The sequence below is a fragment of the Rousettus aegyptiacus genome, unplaced genomic scaffold (genome assembly GCF_014176215.1).
Source record: "Rousettus aegyptiacus isolate mRouAeg1 unplaced genomic scaffold, mRouAeg1.p scaffold_m13_p_4, whole genome shotgun sequence".
Classification (NCBI taxonomy): Eukaryota; Metazoa; Chordata; class Mammalia; order Chiroptera; family Pteropodidae; genus Rousettus; species Rousettus aegyptiacus.
The window spans coordinates 41,957,287-41,983,128 of NW_023416307.1; the positions used below are offsets into that span (position 1 = coordinate 41,957,287).

General features: G+C 36.4%; 1 protein-coding gene across 3 annotated transcripts in view; it reads right to left on the reverse strand.

Moving 5' to 3' along the window:
• Positions 1–25,842, reverse strand: part of IGF2BP2 (insulin like growth factor 2 mRNA binding protein 2) — a 145,694-nt gene that overhangs the window by 23,459 nt on the left and 96,393 nt on the right. For all 3 annotated transcript variants that reach the window (XM_016159736.2, XM_036218781.1, XM_016159737.2), the window contains exons 3-8: positions 22,875–22,923; positions 21,717–21,768; positions 18,395–18,458; positions 16,118–16,390; positions 14,121–14,255; positions 350–472 (exon numbers count right to left, since the gene is read on the reverse strand). In XM_016159736.2, the coding sequence (XP_016015222.2) occupies positions 350–472; positions 14,121–14,255; positions 16,118–16,390; positions 18,395–18,458; positions 21,717–21,768; positions 22,875–22,923 (696 nt within the window). The remainder of the gene's footprint in view (positions 1–349; positions 473–14,120; positions 14,256–16,117; positions 16,391–18,394; positions 18,459–21,716; positions 21,769–22,874; positions 22,924–25,842) is intronic.

Sequence of the window (25,842 nt, forward strand, 5' to 3'; positions counted from 1 at the left end):
CACCAGGAAAAAGAGAGAAATTTCCTTTTTCAAAAGGAAAAATAAATCTTGGCAAATCAAACATAAGTCTGCGTGGAGGAGGCGGGGAGAAGACTGGGTTTCCTTACCACACACTGTGTACAGAATACCTGTCGCCTTATCTCCAACCTTCGTAGTGACTTAGATCATACCCGCAGTAAAAAATGTTTGACTGGTAACTACTTATGTATTTGTTTTGATAGTACTGGAGATAATTCTATCACTTATGATTATATTCCCATTTTAGGGAAAAGCAGATGAATGAGCAGGGCATGTCAGAATGCTCAAATTCTCCATCATTGGGCACAATTAATTTGAATGAGTGGCTTACGATGAGATTGTTATCTTGGTCCCTGTCTCATGTTCAATTTTCTTCAAATTTCTGCCTTCTTTTCCAATAAGTCTTCCAACCAAGCCATTGTGGGCCAAGATTTTCAGAGGAATCTCTTCAGCTCTGAAAAAGACAATCAATAATTTAACATTTAAAGTGGACAGAGTGGTTGCCTCCCAAGAGCTATAACCCTATTTTTTCTTACAAATAGAACAGAAAACATTTGTTCAGGTACCAAGTGGTCATGGACTTTATGAGAAGCTGAGTCCCTCACTAACTCCAGTGCATAAATTCTTATTAATGTAAGCTAATCCGTGATAGTTACACTCCCTCATTGTGACTGGTTGGAAGTAAGTCCATATGGCAGGTCTAGTCAATGAGGTATAAGGATAAGTCTGTCGGGTGACTTTAGGAAGGTTTTCCTTGCTCTTGAAGAGGCACAAGGGATAATGACATTAGTCAGATGGCAGACTAGAAAACTTCAGGGCCTCCTACTCCCACAGAGACACTAAATTACCAACAACAGACAGATCAGAATACCTCTCTGAGAACTCTAGAGATCAGCTGAGAAGCTACAGCACCCAGGCTATCATAAAACCAAGAAGAGAATCCAGAAGAAGAGGGAGAAAAACTGCAGTATCTGGCATGCCTATTCATGCTCATTCCCCTACACCAGATAGCTAGAGGCAACTGAGAAGCAATCCTCTACCCCAGGGATTCTCCCTTAAAAACTGAGACAAAAGACCAGACTATGAATCTAACATTCTGGCTTGTCTGGAGGCTGCTCTAGGGATTGTTTTCTGTCTTGCCTAACTTGGAGTGCTGACTAGACTGGCACCAGAGTTTGGAAGCTGCTGAAAACAGAGGTAAACGGTATACTGGGGCTGCAGTTCCACAATCAGAAGCCATGGGGTGAAAGGGATCAAAAAAGGTTTGTAGATCTAGAACCTGTAGCCAGGCCGATGAGTGAAGGAAGGTCTTCCCCTGAATGAAGCTAATATGTAAAAACCATGAAAGGTAGTTTTTTCAAATGCCCAAATCCCAGCAAAAAAAATTACAAGGCATACAAAGAAACACGGAAATATGAATTAATCAAATGATCAAAATAAAACTCCAGAAGCTGACCCTAAATAAATGCAGACCTATGAACTACCTGAAAAAGAATTTAAAATAAATGTCATAAAGATACTCAATGACCTCAAAGAGAACACAGACAACTAAACAAAATCAGAAAAATAATGCATGAAAAAAAATGAGACTATCCATAGAGATATAAACTATAAAAAACAACCTAACAGAAATAATAAAGCTGAAAAATACAATAATTGAACTTAAAAATTCATTTAAAAAGGTTCAGTAATAGACATGAACAGGCAAAAGAAAGAATCTACAGACATGAAGATTGGTCATTTGAAATCATCAAGTCAGAGGATAAAAAAAGAATGAAGCAAAGAAAGACTAAGGGACTAATGGAACACTATCAAGTGGATCAATATACATATCGTGGCAATCCATAAGAAGAGAGAGAAGGACCAGAGAGCTTATTTGAAGAAGGAACTAAGGAAAACTTTCCAAATCTGAGGAAAGAAATGAACACATAGATTCAAAAAGCTCAAAAACTTCCAACTAGGATAAATCTAAAGAGAACCACACTGAGACACATTATAACCCAAGTGTCTAACAGATATATATATATATATATATATGAATCCTAGAAGCAGAAAAAGAAAAGTGATTAGTAATATACCTAAGAGTTTCCATAATATTATTGATGGATTTTTCAGCAGAAATTATCAGGCCAGAAGGGAGTGGGTTGATATATTCAAACTGCTGAAAGCAAAAAACGTCAACCAGGAAGACTGTATCTAGCAAAACTGGCTTCACAAATGAAGGAGAAATTAAGACTTTCCCAGATAAACAAAGGCTGAGGGAGCTCATTACTGTTAGTTCTGCTCTAAAAGAAATGCTTAAGGGATTCCTTTGAGTTGAAATGAAAGGACAGTAGATAGCAACGCAAAATCATATGAAAATATAAGATTTACTAATAAAAATAAACACGCAAATATAGTAACCTGCACTTTAGTAACTTTGATAACAAAATTTAAATGATGAAAACAAAAATGGTTAACTATGTTAATGGGTATATAATACATAAAGAATAATTTGTACCATCAATAACAAAGTAGAGGGTGGAGTTATAAAAGAGGAGAGTTTTGAATGCAATTGAAGTTGTTATTTGTTTAAAATAGACTGCTATAATTTTAAGATGTCTATGTAACTGCAATGGTACCACAAAAAAACATCCAGAGAATATACACAAAAAGAAATGAAAGGAAATCAAAGCATATTCCTTAAAAAGAAAAAAAATTCAAACCAAAAACACAAAGGAGGGCAGTAAGAGAGGACAAGAGGCACAATAAGGCTATAAGATGTATAAAAAACAAATAAACAAAATGGCAACTGTACACCCTTCCCTATTAGTATCTACTTTAAATGTATCTACTTTAAAAGGGATTAAACTCCCCAGTCCAAAGACATAGACCAGCTGAAAGGATTTAAAAAACAAAATGGAAAATCTCAAATAAACAACTTTACAACTTAAGAAATTAGAAAAAGAATAAACTAAACCCAAAGCTAGCATAAGGATAAAAATAATAAAGATTAGAGAAGAAATAAGTAAAATAGAGAACAGAAAAAACAAAAGCAAAAATCAATGAAACTAAGAGTTGGGGTTTTTGGAAAAGATCAACTCTTAGCTAGATTAACTAAGAAAAAAGAGAGAACACGCAAATGTATAAAGTCAGAAATGAAAGAGGGCATTACAACTGATGCTACAGAAATAAAAATGACTATAAGAGAATACCATCAATGGTTACACACAAACAAATTGGATAACCTAGAAGAAATGTATAAACTCCTAGAAACACAAAAACTACCAAGATCGAAACATGAGTAGAAAATATGAACAGACCAATAACAAGTAAGGAAATTGAATGAGAATAATCAAAAACCTCCCAACAAAGAAAAGCCAGGACCAGATGGCTTCCCTGAAGGATTCTACCAAACATTTGGAGAAGAAGCAATATCAATCTTTCTCCAACTCTTCCAAAAAACTAAAGAGGCATGAATACTTCCAAGCTCATTCTATGAAGCCAGCTTTATTCTAATACCAAAGCCAAACAAAGACCTCAACAAAACAAACTACTGACCAATATCCCTGATGAGAATAGTGATGCAAAAATTCTTAACAAAATACTAGCAAACTGAATTTGAAAGCACATAGAAAGGAGTATACACTGTGTCCCAGTGGAACGTATTGCTGTAATGCAATGGTTCACCATATGAAAATCAATCAATATAATACACTACCTTAGCAATACATGGGACAAAAACCACATGATCACCTCAATTGACAGAAAAAGCACTTGATAAAATTTAACACCTTTTCATGATAAAAAACACTCAACAGTCTTGAAATAGAAGGAAACTACATCAACATAATAAATGCCATTTGCAAAAAGTCCACAGTGGTCATATTCAGTGGTGAAAGACTAAAACCTTTTCCTCTAAGATCAGGAAATAGACAAGGATGCCTGCTCTTCCCACTTCTATCCAACACAGTAGTGGAAGTTCTCGCCAGAACAATAAGTTAAGGAAAAGAAACTAAAAGGCATCTAAATTGGAAAAGAAGAAGTAATATTATTTCCATTCGCATGATCTTCTTATATGTAAAAATCCCTAAAGATTCCACAAAAAGTTTATTATAACTAATAAACTAATTCAGCAATGTTATGGGATATACAATCAACACACAAAAATCAGTTGTGTTTCTATACACTAAAAATGAAATTGGAAAGTAAATTAAACAAATAATTCCATTTACAACAGCATTATAAAGAATAAAATATTTAGGAATAAACCTAACCAAGGAGGTACAAGACTTATACCCTGAAAACTACGAAACATTGCTGAAGGAAATTAAAGACAACAGAAATCAATGGAGAGACATACTACATTCATAGACTGGAAGACTTAATATTGTTTAGATGTTCATACTTCCCAGTGATCTCTGAATGCAATGCAACGCCTATCAACATTCCAATAGCAGTTCTTGCAGAAATAGAAAAATTCATTCTAAAATTTGTATGAAATCTCAAGGGACTCTGAATAGTCAAAACAATTTTAAAAAAGAACAAAGTTGTAGGACTCACATTTCCTGATTTCAAAACATATTACACAAGGCTATATTAATCAAAACAGTGTGGTACTGGCATCAAGACAAATAAACCATAGGAGTAGAATCCTAGAAATAAACTCTCACATATACGGTTATCAACAAGGGTGCCAATGCTACACAATGAGGAAAGGACAGTAGTCTCTTCAACAAATAGTGTCAGGAAAACTGGATATCCACATACAAAGGAATGAGGCTAGACTCTTATTTTATACCATATACAAAAATTAACTCAAAATAAAGACTTAAATGTAAAACATTAAACCATAGTATTCCTAGGAGAAAACATACTGAAAAAAAATTTCATGACATTGGATTTTGTGATGGCTTCTTGCATATGACACCAAAAACAGGCAAATAATAAATCTAAAATAAAAAAGCAAAAATAAATTTTTGTGCATCGAAGGACACAATCAACAGATTGAAAAGACAGTCTATGGAGTGGAGGTAAATATCTACAAGTCATATATTTGATAAGGGATTAATATCCAGAATATATAAATAACTCCTATAATTCAACAATAAAGAAATCAAATAACTTGTTAGAAAAAAGTACAAAGAACTTGAATAGACATTTCCCCAAAGATGATATACAAATGCCAATAAACATGAAAAAGATGCTCAACATCACTAAACATCAGAAATGAAAATAAAGGAGATTGGATTAAACATGGCAGAGTGAGAGCCATCCCCGGATCTCTCACCTTGAAACAACAATAAGCTGAACATCTAAACTCAACAAAAAACACCCAAACTGCACGCCAGCATGTCTGAGCATGGGATCTGTGCATAAGAGCCCCAGGTGTCAGGCTGCTTCTCACAGTTAGAGCTCCCTGAGGAGGTGTGGCATCTTCCTTGATCAGCCATGTCTGGAAGTGCTGTGAGCTCTACGCTGCTGGCGGTAGTACCCAGTCATCAGGGCAGAAGGCAGAGAAACCATACAGCAGAAAAGTAGGGATGGCAGAAAAACAAGAGTTGATTTTTACCAGCCATGGTTGCAAAACCAAGGCTGAGCCACAGGCCCCAACCTCCAACTCAGAGGGCCCCTCCCTCTATACCCTCTGAGACCAATCACCAAAGAGCCCTAGGGGAACCTGAGCAAACACTACCAAAATTGTCGCTAACAATGACAGGAACTAAGACTAAGGGTAGCCAGCATGATTAAACATCTGTAAGGAAAAAAAAAGATATTATTAAGACTTTATGTAAAGCAGAGATCCAATCCAAGAGGCTTAGATGACACCTACTGAAAACCAAAAGATAAACACCTTCTTTGCAACAGGCTAGAGACCATTATATATTAAATCTTCTTTCTGGAAAAAAATAAGCAGAACACACTTCCATTAATGCCCAGGTGGAGAAACAGTCCATTAAACACCATGAACAACCACGGAGACAAAGCATCTCAGAAAAAAAGGGAAAAATCTCCAGAAAATAAGCTTATAGACATAGAAATATGCGACTTAAATGACAGAGAATTCAGGGTGGTACTACTGAAAAAACTCAATGAGATCTGAAACAAATCATATCGACACTTTCAGGAACTTAAAAAACAACTAGTGAGCAGAATGAGTTCTTTAGCAAGGAGATTGAAACCCTAAAAAAGAACTGAATAGACCTTCTGGAGATAAAGAGCACACTGCAAAAGATGAAAAATGAAAGAGCAAGCTTGGGAAATAGAGTCGATCAATGGAGGAAAGGATCATAATATTGAAGACAGAAATCTAGAAATAAATCAGAAGGATGAAGAGAGAAACCGAAGAATAAAAAATAATGAAAGAGAAATATAAGAACTACCCAATACCATCAGGAGAGGAAACGTAAGAATAATGAGCATTATAGAAGGCAAGGAAAAGGAGCAGGGATTAGAAAGCATTTTCAGACAAATAGTTGACAAGAATTTCCCAAATCTAAGGAATGAGCTGGAGCTTAGAATTCAAGAAGTCAACAGAACACCCAATTATCTCAACCCAAAAAGGGCTTTGCCAAGACACATTGTATTAAAATTATCAAAAATCAATGACACAGAAATCCAAGGCAGCCAGGGAAAAGAAGACAATAACCTATAAACGAAAACTCATTAGATTATCATTGGACTTTTAAGCACAAACCTTATAAGCCAGAAAGGAGAGGAATCAAATATTCAAACTATTAAATGAAAGGAACTACCAGCCAAGAATAATGTATCTAGCTAACCTTTTCTTAAGATATGAAGGAGAAATAAAGACCTTTCCAGACATACAAAAATTGAGGCAATTCTCCACTACAAGGCCTGCACTGTGGGAAATACTGAAAGGAGTCAGCTTACCTAAAATAAAATGAAAAAAAAAAAAAACCAACATAATTAGGAGTAAGGTGACTAGCAGGCTTATAAAAGCAGAAGAGTGCAACCCTTACTAGGAATAGGGAATTATAAGCTTAAAATAAGAAGAGATTTGCAATAGCAAGAGTGTAATGAATGTTCAGAATACATAGGGACAGACTGAGACGACAACTGAAAAGGGGAGGATTCAAAGATCCAAATTCGCAAAGGGGAGTGGCAATAAGGCACACGCAGAAGAAGAGAGACAACTGTGTGTGTGTGCGTGTGTGTGTGTGTGTGTGTGTGTGTGTGTGTGTGTATCCTTTGCATATTCGTAATGGTAACCACACGCCAAAGATTCAGAACTGAAATATATAACATAAAACAAGAAGGACCAGAGAGAAAACCCACAAAAGCCAGCCAAAATAAAGAAAACAGACACAGAAAGACAAGGAAGCAATGGAAACACCAAGCTACCAAAAGCAAAGGATAAAATGGCTATAAACTATTTTAATAATCACCCTAAATGTAAATGGTCTGAACTCACCAATAAAAAGGCACAGAGGTACAGAATGGATCAAAAAACAATCTCCAGCCACATGCTGCCTCCAGGAGACACATCTCAGTTCCAAAGGCAAATATAGACTCAAAGTGAAAGGGTGGAAAATGATATTTCAAGCAAATGGCATTCAGAGAAAAGCAGGAGTAGCAGCACTAACAGCAGATGAAACAGAGTTCAAAATAAAAAAATGTAAAGAAAGATACTGAGGGACACTTCATAATGATAAAGGGAATTATGCACCAAGAAGACATAACACTTATTAATATCTATGCTCCCAATCAAGGAGCCTTGAAATATATAAAGCGATTACTACTAGAACTAAAGGGAGAAATAGACCAAAACACTATCATAGTAGGGGATCTAAATACCCTACTTTAAGATATGAACAGATCATCCAAACAAATTGGTAAGGAAATAACATCCTTAAATGATACATTAAATGAACTGGACATAATTGACATTTACAGAGCCTTCTATCCCAAAACAGCTGCTTATACATTCTTCTCTAGTGCACATGAAACATTCTCAAGGATTGACCACATACTGGGACACAGAGACAGCCTCAACAAATAAAAGAGAGTTGAAATCATACCAATCATATTCTCTGATCATAATGCTTTGAAACTAGAGATCAACTGTAAAAAGAAAGTGGAAAGAACCATAAATACATGGAGATTAAACAATATCTTACTGAAGAATAACTGGGTCAGAGAAGAAATAAAGAGATCAAGAGAGCCATAGATACGAATGATAATGATAGCACAACATATCAAAACTTTTGGGACATGGCAAAAGTGGTCATAAGAAGAAAGTTCATATCATTACAGGACTACCTCCAAAAACAAGAACAAGCCCAAATAAACCACCTAATGCTTCATCTTAAAAAACTAGAAAAGGAAGAACAAATGAGGCCTAAAGTCAACAGAAGGAAAGAAATAATCAAAATTAGAACAGAAGTAAATGAAACTAAAAACAAAAAAACAATAGAAAAAATAAATGCAGCAAAGAGATGGTTCTTTGAGAAGGTTTTAATAAAATAGACAAAATCCTGGCTAGACTCACTAAAGAAAAAAGAGAAAGAACACAAATAAACAAAATCGGATGAAAGAGGGGAAATTACGACAGACACCACAGAAATACAAAGGATCATACAAGAATACTATGAAACAGGATATAACACCAAATTTAATAACCTAGAAGAAATGGACCAGTACTTTGAAAAATACAACCTCCCTAGAATGAATTAAGAAGAACTGGAAAATCTAAATAGGCCAATCAGCAGTATGGAAATTGAAACAATCATCAAAAACCTACCAAAAAGTAAAAGTCCAGGACCAGATGGCTTCACCAGTGAATTCTACCAAACATTCAAAGATCTAATACCTATTCTCCTCAAACGCTTCTAAAAAATCGAAGAGGAGGCAATACTTCCCAACTCATTTTATGAGGCCAATATCACCCCGATACCAAAACCTGGTAAAGATAACACACAAAAAAGAAAACTATAGACCAATATCTCTCATAAACACAGATCCAAAAATCCTAAATAAGATACTAGAGAACTGAATACAGCAACATATTAAAAAGATTATACATCACGATCAAGTGGGCTTCATCCCAGAGACACAGGGATGGTTCAACACATGCAAATCAATTAGTGTGATACACCACATAAACGAATTAAAAAATAAGAATCATATGATCATATCAATAGATGCAGAAAAAGCCTTCAACAAGACAAGCATCCATTTATGATCAAAATCAGTATAGAAGAAAAATATCTTAATATAATAAAGGCCATATATGGCAAGCCCTCAGCCAACAGTATACTTAACGGTGAAAAACTAAAAACCTTCCCTCTAAGGTCAGGAACAAGGCAAGGCTGTTCATTATCACCACTGTTATTCAATATAACATGGGAGGTCCTAGCAAGTGCAATAAGGCAAGAGAAAGATATAAAAGACGTCCACATAGGAAACGAAAAAGTCAAACTGTCACTATTTGTGGATGACATGATTCTCTATATAGAAAACCCTAAAGACTCCACAAGAACACTACTAGAAACAATAACCGAATACAGTAAAGTCTCTGGATACAAAATCAATGTTCAAAAATCCATAGCATTCCTCTACTATAATAATGAAGTGTCAGAAAAGAAGTGGAAAAAATAATTTATTTTTTAATTTCAACAAAAAAGAATAAAATTCCTAAGAATAAATCTAACAAAACATGTGAAGGCCCTATTAAAAGAAATCAAAGAAGATACAAAGAAATGGAAAGATATTCCATGTTCTTGGATTGGAAGAATCAACATAGTTAAAATGATCTTATTACCTAAAGCATTATACAGATTTAATGCAATCCTCATCAAAATCTCATTGGTATTTTTTAAAGAAATAGAACAAAAAATCATCAGATTTGTATGGAAGCACGAAAGACTCCAAATTGCCAAAGCCATCCTGAGAAAAAATAATGAGGCTTAAGGCATCACTCTGCCCAACTTGAAATTTTACTACAAAGTGACAGTAATCAAAATGGCATGGTATTGACAGCAAAACAGACACACAGACCAGTGGAACAGAATCAACGGTCCAGAAGTAAACCCATGTTTATATGGGCAAATAATTTTCGACAAAAAAAGACAAAAACATATAGTGGAGAAAGGAAAGCCTCTTCAATAAATGGTGCTGGGAAAACTGGAAAGCCACCTGCAAAAGAATGAAACTAGACTCTAGCTAGTTTTGGTGTGTCTAGCACCACACACCAAAATTAACTCAAAATGGATTAAGGACCTAAATATAAGACCTAAAACAATTAAATGCATAGAAGAAAACATAGGAACTACACTCAAGGACCTTGGACTTAAAGAGGATTTTATGAATTTGACCTCAAAGACAAGGGAAGTAAAAGCAAAAACAAATGAATGGGACTACATCAAACTAAAAAGCTGCTGTTCAGCAAAAGAAATCGTCAACAAGGTAAAGAGAGAACCATCCGAACGAGAAAATATATTTGCAAGCAACACCTCTGATAAGGGCCTAATATCCAAAATATACAATGAACTCATATGACTCAATAACAACAGAAGAACAAATGATCCAATCACAAAATGGGCAGAGGACCTGAACAGACACTTATCCCTAGAGGACATACAAATGGCCAGCAAATATATGAAAAGATGCTCAACATAGGGAAATCCAAATAAAAACCACAATGAAAACCACAATGAAATCCAAATAAAAACCACCATCTCACCCCAGTTAGAATAGCTATAATCAATAAGACAAGTAATAACAAATGTTGGAGACGATGTAGAGTAATAGGAACCCTCAATGCTGCTGGCGGGACTGCAAATTGGTACAGCCACTGTGCAAAACAGTATGGAGGTTCTTCAAAAAAACTAAGAATTGAGCTACCATATGATCCAGCAATCCCTCTACTGGGTATTTACCCCAAAGACTTGAAAACCCATATCCAAAAAGATATTTGCACACCGATGTTCATAGCAGTATCATGCACAGTGGCCAGGACAGAAGCAACCGAAGTGTCCTACGACAGATGATTGGCTAAAGAAGCTATGGTATATATATACAATGGAATATTACTCAGCAATAAGAAGAGATGAAATACTGCCATTTGCAACAACATGGATAGTCCTTGAAATCTCATACTAAGAGAAATAAGCCAGACAGAAAAGGTGTAAAATCACATGATACCCCTTATATGTGGGATATAAACCTGAAAGCAACAAATGGACAGGACAAACAAACAGACTCATGGACATAGAGAATAGTCTAGTGGTTACCGGGGGTGGGGGGGGGAGGGGGAAAAAGTTAAATAAATAAATAGATGCATAAATAAATAAATAGATAGATAGATAGATAGATAGATAGCTAGATAGAGTAAGTAAGTAAATAAATAAATAAATGCAAATAAAAACCACAAAGAGATAATGTGAATACAAAATACTACCTCACACCCATTAGTCTGGCTATTATCAAAATAATAGTAAATAATAAGTGTTGGTGAGGATGTGGAGAAATTTGAACCCTTGTGCACTGCTGGTAGTATTATAAAATGGTGCAACTGCTATGGAAAACAGTATGGAGGTTCCTCAAAAAATTGAAAATATAACTACCATATGATCTAGCAATCATCTCACTTCTAGGTATACATGCAAAAAAAAAAAAAAAAAAAAAAAAAGAAGCAGGGTCTCAAAGAGATATTTGCACACCCATGTTTATCACAGCACTATTCACATAGCCAAGAGATGAAAGGAACCCAAATTCATGAGTGAATGAACGAATAAACAAAATGTGGTGTATACATACAATGAAATATTTTACATACAATGTTAAGTGAAATAAGCCAGTTACAAAAAGACAAATACTATATGATTCCACTTATCTGAGTTCTTTAAAGTAGTTAAATTCACAGAAACAGAAGTAGAATGGTAGTTACCAGAGGTTGGAGGTAGAGGGAAAAGGGATGTTGTTGTTTAATGGGAATAGAGTTTCAGTCTTCTAACATGAATTTCTGGGGCACTGATTCACAACAATGTGACTATACTTACTACTGAAATGGTTAAGATGGTAAATTTTATGTTGTTGGTGGCTTTTGTTTTTTTTGGGTTTGTTTTTTTTACCACAATAAAAAATGGAACAAGGAAAGGATGCCTTCTCTTCCACCTTTTGAATATTATTTTGTGGGGACACAAAGTCTGAAATCACTACGGCCATCCTGTCATCACCAGCGGAATGTCAGACACCCTGAAGAAGGGAAAGCAGAAAGAAAATGGGTCTTTGGGTCCACGATTGAACTAACCTTAGAGTCACTCTGAGGACTTCTTGTTATATGACATAATAATTGTTTCTTATTGCTTAAGCCAGTTGTTATTAATGTTTTCTGTTATTGAGTTCAAAAGCAACTAACAGATGCATTATTACTGCCTCAAAATAAATGGATGCTTAAAGAAACTCTGCTAGAATGTAACTTTTGGAGGGCAGTATTGTTGGTTCTTTTTTTTTTTTTTGGTCAGCTTTGTTCACTGGCACATAGAACAGTGCCTGGCACATAGTAGGTGCTCAATAAATATTTGGTAAATGAATACAAAGAAAGTTTAGGATCCCTGTCCTTCTACATCTTCCTTCTCATTCATTCCCCTTGGGGCTCAGCTTAAATGCCACTTATACAGCAAGGCCTTCTCTCAAATCCCCAAATCTCCTCCTGCCCCCCTTAATTAGGGCTCCCAGTAATATGCAGTCACTTTCTACTCTAGCACTTTTCATAGCTGTGCTTAATTATGTACTGGTGTAATTATTTGTTTGTTGAATGTCTTTCCCACTGGATTGTAAGCCCCATGAAAGCAGGAAATGGGTCTTGTTCATGATTGTAGCCTCAACTCCCAGCACAGTGCTTGGCACAGTGTGGCACTCAAAAAATTTTATTTCAAAGATATTCCACTTTATTTTGACTACACAAAAACTTAAAAATCCAACTTATAAATCAGCCTTTTGATTATTTAGAATATTTTAAGTTGCTTACATCTAGGTTGAAGGACCACAGAAAGTATTACTTATAAATAACTTGGACAAGGGAGGAAATTCTTCAAATTAAGCCATGGCATTGTGGGGTAGGAGGGGTCAAAAGCCCCAAATAGAGTAAGTAATTCATAAGTGACAGGTCAGAGTCCCTATGAAATCTCAGAATAGATTTGTAATGTTTTTTTTTTTTTAAGGAATACTGTCATCCTTTTGGTTGTGAAACACCCTTATTTGACATTATTTCCTAAATCAATTTTATATTTGATTCACCCCTTCGGTGCTTCTTCTTTATAAAACTGCCACCAATGCCTGCCTATAAGTGGGTTTTGCCAAACTGACATAGATTTTTTTTTATTATTTTGTCTATTCCTTTACCATTAATTCATTTGTAATACAAAGTCAATTAATTTAGTAAGAACTGTCTATTGCCCTTCAAATTGGTATAATACTCAGGAATCCTAAAAAGTATTTTGTAAAAGAAAAGGAAGTGAGAGAGAAAGAAAAAAAAGAGGAAGAAGAGTAAAGTAGCCACTTGGATACCAGTTTCCACGACTTAAGGAAAGGTCAACCAATTTTAAAGGAGTGTGGACAGTTTAGGAGCAGGTGGCAAAAATCCTTTCCAGAACAGTGAATGATGGTTTTGATGACAAGGTGCACTTTATACCTGCAGTGTCCAATGTGACACCCATTAGCTATACATGTGACTCTTCAAATTTGAATAAATTGAAATATTCAGTTCCTCCACTGCACTAGTCACATTTCGAGCACTCGATAGCAATATCTGGCTAATGGCTATCATTCTGAACAGTGAAGATACAGAACACTTCTATCATTGCATGCCACCGAACGGCACAGGTCTGTACGTTCCTGTAATAACTATTACTGGCGAGTGATGGAAGCATCAGGCTCACCAAGAGAAACACACAAGTAGAGAAACAGCCATATCATAAATGTAAAAGATCTGTTTCCCACTATATTCTCCCTGGGAACAAACTTCTTAAAAATAATCCTTCCCCTGCTCCCTTTATTTAGTAACAGAGTTACAGCTTTTTAATAGTTTCTGGGGTTAAACGAATGAGAACCTACACTGATTCTCTGTAGCGTTATCTGGACATTGCATGTAAACTTACAGTTTGGTTTCATCGGCCTCTTTCTGCATGATTTCAAGAATCATGCGGCATGCTTCAGAGGTCCCCTCTGGGGTGGCATGGATGGTGACGGGCTTCTCTGCAGCCCCAGAGTTTTCCTTTCTATGGATGTCTACCCTGTAGGAAAAGAATCAGGAGCAATAGCACAGCGTCATCTGGGACAGGATCCCAGTTAGTCCCAAGAAAGTGTCGCACCAACCAATGAATAGCAAGGACACAGACAGACAAGGACGTGTCATTAGCACGTTTGCAACCAACGCCATTCTCCAAGAAGGCAGCAAGCAGTGCAGGGAGTCTTGTGCCCAACTTGAATTCTCTGCGGCTCCATATGAAGGGGAATATTTCTTAAAGGCGCGCTGTGGAACAAAGGCACCAAGCTAACTTGGTAATGAAGCCAGTTTGGTAAATGAAGTATTTTTTGTCGCGTCTCAAATGATCCCAGAAGTGAAGAGTAAAGCGAGTAGGATAATACTGCATGTTGGCACAATGTCTGAACTGATTGCAGCTATTAAAAGCCATATGTTAACCAAAATCCAAAGCAAGCTTTATATATTTGAGTGTGGATAGAAAAGAGGCATGCACTCTCTCTGCCTCTAAGTTTCGGTTTCCTCGCCACTGGCAGCCTGCCTGCTTCCAGGCTCTTAAAACTAATGGCTCAAAGGCTTGATGACTTTATCAGACTCCTTTGGGTAGCCATGGCCCTACTCATTTTGTTAACTTTTGAAATCACATAATTGATCGTATCCCACTTTACTTTGCCTGTTAGAAAGCCCAGGTCCAAGTCTTTGGCCTACTTCTAAAAAAGAGGCACACACTTCGAGAACTAACCTCACTTCTATTTAAACTTGTTGCATTTTTAAAGCCACTTTAAAGATTTTTTGGAACAAAAAGACATATACATAAAAACTAAAAACTATTTTCACACTGAAGCAAACCCGGAGGGGAAAAAAGGCTGATTTTAAAATAAAAGGGTCGCCAGACAGTACTTTCCCCCTCGACTATCTCTTGGTTTCGCTCCTATGATTATGAACTCTGGGACTCAAGTAAGTGTCCATTATTGGGGAGTAACTCAGATCCTTCAAGGAAAATAGTGTTTTCTCTTTCATGTTCCAAGACACTCAATATGCGACCTAAATAAAATCCACCGGGCATGTAAATAACTAATATTTGCCAGTAATTTGATGCTTTGCAATTTAAGCGCTGTCATCGTAATTCTTACATTCACTCTGACTGTCCTAATTCTCACAATAATCTTGGCTTCCAGACAAAGCAACTGATGCTCAGGGAGGTTAAAATGTCTCCCAGGATCACATAGCTATTAAGGGGTAAAACTTAAACACGGGTCTTTTGTTTTTAAGTCCTGTGCTTTCTTTATTATATCGTGCTATGGCCTTATGAACATACAAATATCAACAACCCCACAAGTCATTTTACCCACTACGACTCCTCAGTTCAGTCTTCTTAAACAGACAGAAAACTAAATAGAATGTACTTTATTTCTTGCTTAATATAGTAGTGACTCACCCACTTCCTTGGTGTAGCTACTTGTGAGATCACCTAGGTGGTCTCAAAGAGTGACCACCACGCAGCCCTCTGACTCAGGAGAGGAGGTCAGAGCTAAAATAAGCGGGTTCTCAGATCCTGCGAAGTTCAGCCCTCTAGCTCAGCTATTCTAGAAGTGGATGCATTCATAGGCATTAGTTAGCTTATAAGAATAATTCTTGGCTATGAGGTCACTAGTACCTTCTTTATGCACCTTCAGCATTTCAGGATATCACCTTAGACAATTGCCATGAAAGCTCATTAAAGGCCTCGGCTTTCTGTTAGTCTGTTAATTTTTCGTTTTAAAGAAGCCACCATTCCGTACAGCATAGCCCCCCACTGCTGGAGCAAGCAAAGGCAACTTGAGTATGGCTGGGACCCACCAGCACTCAAGGGACCCCTCAGAAGGAAGCAAAGGAAGCCCCGGAAGCACGTACCGGGACTGGGTCTGCTTAGTGATGTTCTTTATGGTCAAGCCCTCCTTTCCGATGATGGCACCAACAAACTGGGTGGGGACCAGGATCCGCAGCGGGAAATCAATCTGTCTGGCCTGAGAAGAGCCCCCAGGGGCGTGGCCTTGCTCCCGGGAAGAGTGGTCCCCACGCTGGGCTCGCTGAGGGGGCGAAGGGGAGCTCACCTCTTCATCCGGGATGTAGGAAATCTTGAAGGAGTAGTTCTCAAATTGATGCCCGCTTAGCTTCTCAATGGCTCTAAAATGCAGCAGGAACAGGCAAGCTTTGTTAAGAGAGCAACATCAGAGAAGACCCTCCAGGTCAGCAGACGGGTTCATCCGCTCCCGTTTACCAGTTGCCTAGGTGAGGTCCCTTAACCCTCACTGAGGATACAGCGGTGAGCCTGACAGATGCCACCTCTGCTCCCTCAGACCTCACGGCCAACAAACAATCATCATGATGTACAGGCCAGGTCAGATTTGACATACAATCATACTTTCTGCTTTTTTCCTTTATCACCCAAGACTGTATTCCCCTCATCAAAGACTCTGTTAATATCAGTATAAAATTATGACTCAATTTATCATTTTAATCATAATACATATTGTAAAAATCCAAAAATAAATAAGCACAAATAAGAAAAAGCCCTAGTTCATTGCATCTTTATTTTTCTTAAATATAAATATACTATTTATACAAATAAATTAATATCAAACATACCTTTTCTAACCTTTAAAAACCTGTTATACTCTAAACATTCTCCAAGTCATTAGATACTTTGCAATTTAATTTTTACTGGTTATTTAACATTCTATTAATTTACTACAGTTTTTGAAAATGATCCTTTATTGTTTAGATAGATAGATAGATAGATAGATAATGTCCAGTCTTTTACTATTACATACAGTGTTGCCATGGGCATCTTTGTGATTATAACTTTGCACACAGGAGAAATTCCTAATGCGGTTGCTGGGTCAGAGAGTGTGCAGAATTCTAACAGTATTAAGTATTACTCAGTGTTCTTCTGGAAAGGTTTCAATATTTACTATCCCAAAGCAGTTAAGACAGCATTTGTTTCCTTGAGCCCTCAAAAGCACAGAGTGTTATTATCTAAAAGTATTTATTTATTTGATAGGGAACAAATAATATCCCATTATTGGATTTTTAAAATTACACATGAAGTAGAAGTGGAACAATTTTTTTTATGTCCCTGACAGCACGTCAAAACTCTATGCTACTAGGTTATTTTTTAGGGTTTGTGAATTTACTGCAAAGCAGTACTTTTTGATTTCAATAAAAGTAATAAAGTAATATGTACAGAGGCCCTACCTAAGTGGCAACTGGACAAGAACTGTAAAGGTGAGTTATTGGTATATATCCTGCTTACATAAGTGTGTAAAAGTCAGTAGCAAATGAACTATTTATTGCCTTTTTCAATGTAAAATTAACTTTCGAAAACTATCAGTATGAGAATGGGTTACATGTGTCTTCACGTGTGTTGAAACCTTGAAAAAGAAATAAAACTATAATCCTGGGATGTATAACCAAGGTTATTCCACATCCATGAAGCATGGCCACACGTGGCCATATTCTAGTTACAATGACCCAACAGGTACTTCAAGGGCCTCCTGTGAAAAGGAACTTGTTTTTGTTGTTGTTTTTAAAAACCTCGATCCTATGTCCATTAATAGCCAAGCTCAAAATTAACCATCACTGAAGCAATGTAGTCATAACTGGGGACTAGGAAGTGAATGGATGCAGGAAATAAAAAACCCAAGCTAAGTGCTCCTTGATTAAACCACTACTGACAATTCTCTGTGCTGTGAATGTCGGTGAGGTGCATCCTCTTTTAACATTACCTGGAGGAAAATTTGATGTTTTAGTATCCTGTTTTTTAGAAACAGACTTGTGCTTCTTCCTCCCAGTGCGAGGAGGAAACTCCAGGTAAAAGTGATTCCCAGTGGCTGGCAAAGCAGTGTCTACAGGACAGTGTCACAGAGCTGGTGTGCTCTATTCCTGATCACTGTCGAGACACAGCTCCCACCTCAGTTCTGATGCCATGGCTCAACATTTTTCAGCATAAAGTCTCTGTACAACCAATAACAGACATCTTAGTATAAATGCCCTGGAGTTCCACTGACGTGTCAAAGATCTGCATTTTTTTTTTTCAGAAAAAAACAAATGTATAAATACAGGACTCTATAGAATTCAAAGACAACTGTCCGAAAACATTTAAAAAGAAACAAGCCCAAATCTACTCACGTTTTTGCTTCTTCTCTTGTTGCATATGTGACATTGACAACAGCAGTTTCTGAGTCTGTGTTGACTAGAAAAGAAGCAAAAACTACATTGTCATAGAAAAAAAAAATTGTCACCCTCTGGCTCAACGTAAACAGACTTAGAGAAAAATGAACAAAAAAATTCATCGCCCTGACTCAAGAGTTATTTGAATCTCTAACTTTACTCTTGTGCATTCACAGTAATTTGTAATCTATTGTACATATACACACATTTGTAATCAATTGTATATACAATTCAAAGCTACATTTTCTCTTATTTTATATACCCTTTTGCATGTGTATATATGTACATTTTCTTTGTACATTTTATTTTTAATGCCTACAAAAAATTGCAACAAGTAAATGTGCCATGATTTTTGCCTAACTTCAACTGTTGACAAATATGTTGTTCCCAGTATTTGTTATTCTAAATACTGTTGCTAAAAAGCAACTGTTGCAATCATTTGATTTTTATTCTTCTGAATTACTTTTCAAAGCTAATCACAGAAGAAAAATAATTGAGTAAAAAAAAAACCCAATGCTTTTAATGTATATTTTCAGATTACTTTCCTAGCAATTGTATTTATTTATTGTACTGTTATCCAGGTATGAGCTTTAATTGTTATAATCTGCATTGTTTTAAATAATTGACTATATGTGTAAAATACTAAGAATTTTAATTTTAATTCTTCATCATTGATTAAGTTGAATTATTTCTATTTTTTTCCCTTTGAACTGCTTGACTCTGTGTGAGTCAAACCTAGTAACTGTGTATAATAAATAAAGAAAACTGACAACCCCAACTCACTTGGCTAAAGGAGAAAACATATAAACTCTAAGAGTGGCTAACAAGAAATCACTCTTGTGTGTTAGCTTATCTTGGTTCATAATTCCTTGCCTCTTCTTTCAAGGTCAGAAGTTAAAAATAAATTTAAAAGGCAAGATAAAACTTTCAATCCAAGCCAGTAAACTTAAAGAAAAAATACTGGCTTTCCCAAAATAAGCAGACATGATTAAATCAAATCCTCCCTGTAAAACATTTAAGCTATTGGAGACAGTTAACAACAACATTAAGTTAAGGATAATTCAAGAAAACCACAGTAAAGCTGCTTTTTTAAGGTAATAGTAAAACCCTACAGTGTAGGGATTCTTAATCTTGGATCTACATTAGAGCTTCAGGAATTCTATAAACTGACCCTCCCCATTCCACCCAAAGATTCAAACTTGTGAATATATGAATTTTTCCAGTTTATAATTTTCATCAAATTCTCAAAAAATGTTAAAGACCACTGTTAAAAATATTGTTTATCCAGTAACTTCAAAGTAGCCACATCCTTTGTGGAGAGGGAATGTGTAATTCTCAGGAAGGAACTGCCACTGAGATTTACATGGCATAAACTGGAGCCCAGCCCTGGCCTTTGCCCGGGGAGTGTTTCAATTGCTCTCTAATTCACTTACCCAGAGAAGTCTTCACAGTGCAAAACAGGGGATGTGTAGCCCATAACCGTCCTCTCTCAGCGCTGACACATAGAATGCTATAGTGGTTTCCTATTTGTGGCTTTCTAGTGCTACGGATGAGGCTGTAGACGCCCAGGAAGGGAGAAAGGGCTGGGTTTGAACCTCCTGAACAAAGCTATCCACTAGGACTCTCAGATTCTCAGATTTTGTTCTCACTTCTTAGTCATATTCTCTGTTCTTCAAAGATGTTTGTCTTCAGGAAATCGGGCAGTTCTTTGATTCTGGAAAGAACTGAGCTCCATTCAAATAATTTACTTCACTGGACATGAAAGCTCCATAAAGTTTCTTAAAAGTACTGAAAATGTTTTCCTGCTGAATCAGGAATCACCCATGAAACAGAACAAAACAAAAGCCCAACACTTCTATCCTGTAGTTAGTTGTGAGGCCATTGGAAATTGCACTCCCCTGGGCACAGGTGCCCTAGGAGCTGTAAACTGCCTTAGGGACCTGGAATATTTCTTCCTTGAGTGCCATTGTCCTGAATTTAGAATGTGGTCTTAGCTATTAACTTTTACAGGCTCATGTCTGTAAGGCCATCTCGCCTTCTATGTCCAATTCTTATTAGAATGTCTTCTTTTCCGTGTTGAGGGAAATAACAAGAACTGAGAAATAGAATCCTTGTAAATCGTGTCTTCTTTCTGAGCTCTTTCCCTTCACCTTTGGGCATGGGCAGCCAGCAGCATGAAATTGAATAATGATATTTTTAATATTCATGGAGTGGAGAACATCTGAATAATTACTATGCTAAAACTATTATATTAATTACACTGGCAGATAGGACAGATTGTATATGAGAAAATGGGTTCTCTGTGATTTTTCCTACATGAACCTTAACAATCCCTTGAAATGATGCATGACTCCACTGTCTACAAATACGTTATACGGGTTCTCTTTTTGTGCTAACTATTCACGGAAGGGTAGAAATCACTCTCCCCCTTTTACATGTGTGGAATCTAAGTCAGTGAGGTTAAGTGATTTTTCTAAGGGCTCACAGTCACTAAGTGACTGAATTCACATTCTGCTTTTTAGGTCAACACAAAAATAATCTTTATTACACGTTACTGTCTATCATATGAGGAGCTTGGGATCTACTTTTCTGGGACTCTTTAAGAGCTATAGATGATATCACGTTCCCTTTTTATTCTTTTTAAAATCATTGTATTTCATGTTTTAGAAGGTAAAAAAAAGGGGAGGCACAGCAGAAGAATATGTATTTTCTGGACATTTATAACACTGCTCCCAGGACAGTGGCTCTCAAACTTGAGTACACACAAAAGTCACTTGGGAGTTCTTGTTTAAAATACAGACTCATGAATTCTTGCCTCAGAGAGTTTTACTTTGTAGGTCTACGGTGAGCCCTAGGCATCTGCATTTTCATAAGCACTCCAGGGGATTCTGGTGTAGGAGTCCTATGCCTTGAGAAACACTCAGTCCAAGACCTAGAGATCTGTTTTTCTTAGCCAGAAAGAGGAAAGTTGAAATAGTGTAAATCTAATTACTTCCAAGAGAATTACGCTTACCCCGGCCTGACAGTGTTTGTCCAGTGCTTGAGCACATAATGGCGTATTTAAAAATAGCCTGAAAATTATATTCTTTGAAAAAATAAATTATATAGATATGGATAGACACAGACATCTCTCACACATAGATATACACAACTACACTCTACGAAGCTTGTTTCAAAAGAACCTGAACTTACTATTTCTCCCTGGAGTTGACCCAGCCTATAAGTACTAAGAGATAATACCCCTCTCAAAATTCAGTAGGCGAATTTCCTCACTCATTACCTTGTTCCACATTCTCCACTGTCCCATACTGAGCCAGAAGTCCATCCAACACCTGAAAAGAAAGCTTCAATTTCAGAATGGGAAAACAAGGTTGTACTCACAAAAAATGGTTACAGTGACATCCCCTAGCAAATGAATTAAACCAAAACAAGGACTGTTACAGGAATAATCTAATTAAACCGATATTTCAGGTCTTCCATAAAAACAGAACTGAATAAATATACGTGACTTTGATTTGCTTACTGGCTCCCAAGGAATCTGTTCACTGAATTGACAGAAGAATTTCAGAGTCTTAGTAACTGTTAATCCCATTCATCACGATTTTGGGAACCCATTTACTGCTCTTGAAATGAGAAGCTGAAAAAAGTACAAGGCTCACTTGTCCTTCTGAGAAGATTTAACCATTCTTCCTTCGGTTTTCTTCTAGAAATCTCCTTGTTTTACAAAGTAATGGGATGTGTGTGATTGACATTTTCTATAATAAAAAGTTTTTTTAAGTAATGAAAACATTAGAACATTCTCTTTCCTTTAAGGCTATTTTGATTTTGTTTGGGTTGGGGAATAAAACAGCAGGCAGTTTGTTTTTAAGTAATGCAATAAGGCCACTCCTCATATTCTATCTTATTTTATTTTAAGGTAGCAATTTTATAAGAAGTCTTACAACTGAGAAAATGTTATCTTAACTGTTACTCATAGTAATTAATTCAAAATAAACAAAAGACCTGCTCGAACTAAAAAAGAACCTTCTATTTTTATTGGTTTTTATGGATTTTAATCTTTTTCAAAATCCTAATTTGGAAAGGTAAAAATTTTACAAAATCATGAGATAAGAAATCAAAAAGCAGATATACATTTTGTTTCAAAGTATGTTGGTACTTGGTGCTTGAGAAGACAGAACATGAGAGATCAAAGTGCACATCCCACTTGATGAAATGGACAAACGTGGCCCCAAGCTCACAACAGATCATGCACATCAGGGTACTGAAAAAGGAAGAGGTAGGACCTAGAGGTTTTGTGCACTTGGACAAATCTGAGGCCTCTAATTCCTAAATGTGAAAGGAAACTAAAAGAGGCAGAAAATGTCTTGTTAACCCATTAAAAAGTCAGATGAAAAAAGAGAGCAGGAAGACAGGAAATACAGAAGCAACATTGGCTTACCTCCCACTGCAGGTGAGGAGGGATGTTTCGAATCTGAATTCTCCTGCTCCTGTAAAAATAAAAGCACATACTATAACACTTTCTCCAGGACACAAAACTTAATCAAACACTAAAAACAGGCTAAGATCATAATTTGAGTTCATGTTCTCACTGTGTTCCTTGAAGCTATCAGCAAGAGATCCCCGCTGTGAATTATGACCATTTTGTTGCAAGGTTTTCAATTACTTAGGCGAAAAATAAAAAAACAAATCCAAGAAGTCAGAACAAGCTAAAGAAACAGTTTAATGCAGATTTGCCTTTTCAGTTTCCTACCAAAGTAGTTAGATTTTAAACTGACATACAGGTTCTAATTACAGAATTATCGCTCTCCTCAAAATACATGGTCCTGCAACTGACCTACTCCAAAAAGTACCTAGGCTCCAACATGATGGGTGAAATCACATATATCATGGGCTTAAACAAGATCAAGTTAGTTTACCTCTTATCTTACCTTTTATCTAAGTCTTTTTAAAAATCACTTTTATTTCTGGATAATGCAGTCGTAATTCAAAAATCGGAATACTATAAAAGGTATAGACTATGAAAAGTCTTACTCCCACTCACCCCCTGCCTCATCTTTTACAGACATAAACATCTTTACTTGTTGCTTGTGTATCCTTTCATTTCTTCATGCAAAGAATAATAAAAATGTAAATTCTTATTTCCCTCCTCTATTACTAAAGTACTTGTATATTCTACATACTTGCAGCATCTTTCTTTTCTTCTTCCTTCCTCCCTCCCTCCCTCTTTCCCTCTTCTCCATCCCCTTCCTTTCTTCCTCTCTTTATTTTACCTAACAATAATATATTGGAGATCTTCCTATGCTGGTTGATAGAAAGTGTCCTTATTCTATTTTATGCTACCTGGATGTGCCAAGGTGTATTTAACTTATCCCTCTTGATGGACATTGGGTCTTTTCCTGCCTTTTTATTCAGAGGATTTTTTTTCCCCCCTAGGACATCCTGCCAGTCTAATAACTGAGTGGTTTAGATGGTTTTTTGTTTTTACTTAAGCATTAACATTAGATAAGAAAAAAAAATATGAGAAAAGAATTTTTCTATCTCTTGAGAACATGTTAGGTCCTAGAAAGAAATCACAAATCCACATTTAAATTTGAGAGAGGTCATTTTAATGGAAGAGCTTGACATCGAAATTCCATAAATATTTATTTTGTGGGTTGTAAGAGAAGGGATGTGATGACCACAGTGTACCCCAGTTACTTTTTCTTTCTGTCCGGTGTCAGAGGTACCAAATAGTAGCTATCCAAGCCACGTTTCTCTATGCTTTAATCTGGGCAATAGCCCCAGGAAAAAAAGAAATGTTACCATTCCTGCAAAGAAAAAAGGAGAGACACAGAGAGAAGTATACGGATAGAGGAAAAGGGGAAACAATGAAGTAGAGGAGGGGCTCCAGTTTTCTCGGATCTTTGTTGAATGCAAGGAGAGCCACCACTTGCATTGATCCCATACACTACTTCTATTTTATTTCTTAGAAATGAGAATACATTCATGCTTTACCAAGGCTGCTGAAATGATGATACAAACCAGTTCGTAGAACCTCTAATATTTTATGAGGGTACGAAGAAGGAAAAAGATCCAGGAATTAACTTCTACCTTTATGTCATGAAGGCTCTATCCTGACATTGCTTTTGGCAAGAGTTCATAACAAAACTGCTGACACTGCCCCCATCCGGTGGCTACATAAAATACTCCACAGACGATGTCATGAGCCTACCTAACTACGGAAAAGGCATCGGAATTTGTAAGAAAATTTAAATTTTCTAAAGAAAAATATTTTATCTCCAAGTATAAACACTGACTCCAAGTGTTAACCAAGAATTTACTGATAGAAATCCTACTGGAAGAAACTCATGCATGAACATAATGAGATCTGAACAAAGACACCTACTGTAGCAGTGTTTGTAAAAAAAAAAACAAAGATTGCAAAAAACCTAAATATCCACCAACAGGGAGAGAGTAAGTAATTCATAGTATAGCCATAATATGGAACACTATACAGCTATTAAAAAGAGTGAAGTAGACCTATGTGCACTTTCACAGGGAACTCTCCAAAGCACGCTGTTGCAAGAAGAGAGCTAATTACAGATTAAGTCGATCCTGTCTTTCAAGTGCAAAAAACAAAATTACCTGTTATTAAATATGTGCATAGAAAAAAAAAGCTATAAGCAGATTTGGTTGGTAAAACAGGACATGTACTTTTTATTTTAGCTACTTCTGTCTTGTTTGCTTTTTTAAAAAATTAGAATGTATTCACATCCCACTTGCTTTAAAAAATTAACAATTTAAAACTACTTGGGCTACTTTAATAAATATATATAAGATTTATTTTTTTAAGTACACTGGAACCTGCTAAGTAAGAAAAAAGAAAGAACAAAACCCAAACAGCATAATTTTTCCATAATTAGGTTAGGTATTCTTCTTGAAATATTATTTGACACATATTTACATATTTCACAAACCCTTTGTTTGCAGTGCATAAGGAACCAAACTGCCCAGTCCAGGTTATCTCGAATCCTAACTAAATGGGCCTAAAACACTGATATTTCCCTGCAGTATCTCATGTAGAAACAGCACATCAAGCAATCAGTTTGCTACAGGAAATGTTCATTAAGCAGGATTCTAGGAGAAATCATCTCCAAAAAGCTCTACAGCATCTCTAATCTTAGAGAAGGGTGGTAAGAAAGAAAAAGAACCAAGAACTCAAAAAAGGGAACTCGAGACTACTACGTACAAATGAAACTGGAGCTCGCTCAGATCATATGGGAGATTATGCTGAGGGACTCAGGATCAGGAGTAACCAGGATCTATCTGCTAACTTCCACAGCATCATCTGGATGCCATGCCTTCTTGTTAGGTTACCTGGGATGCCTGTCCCCTTCTCCCCTGGGAGGGACTTCTGCATGTCCTTC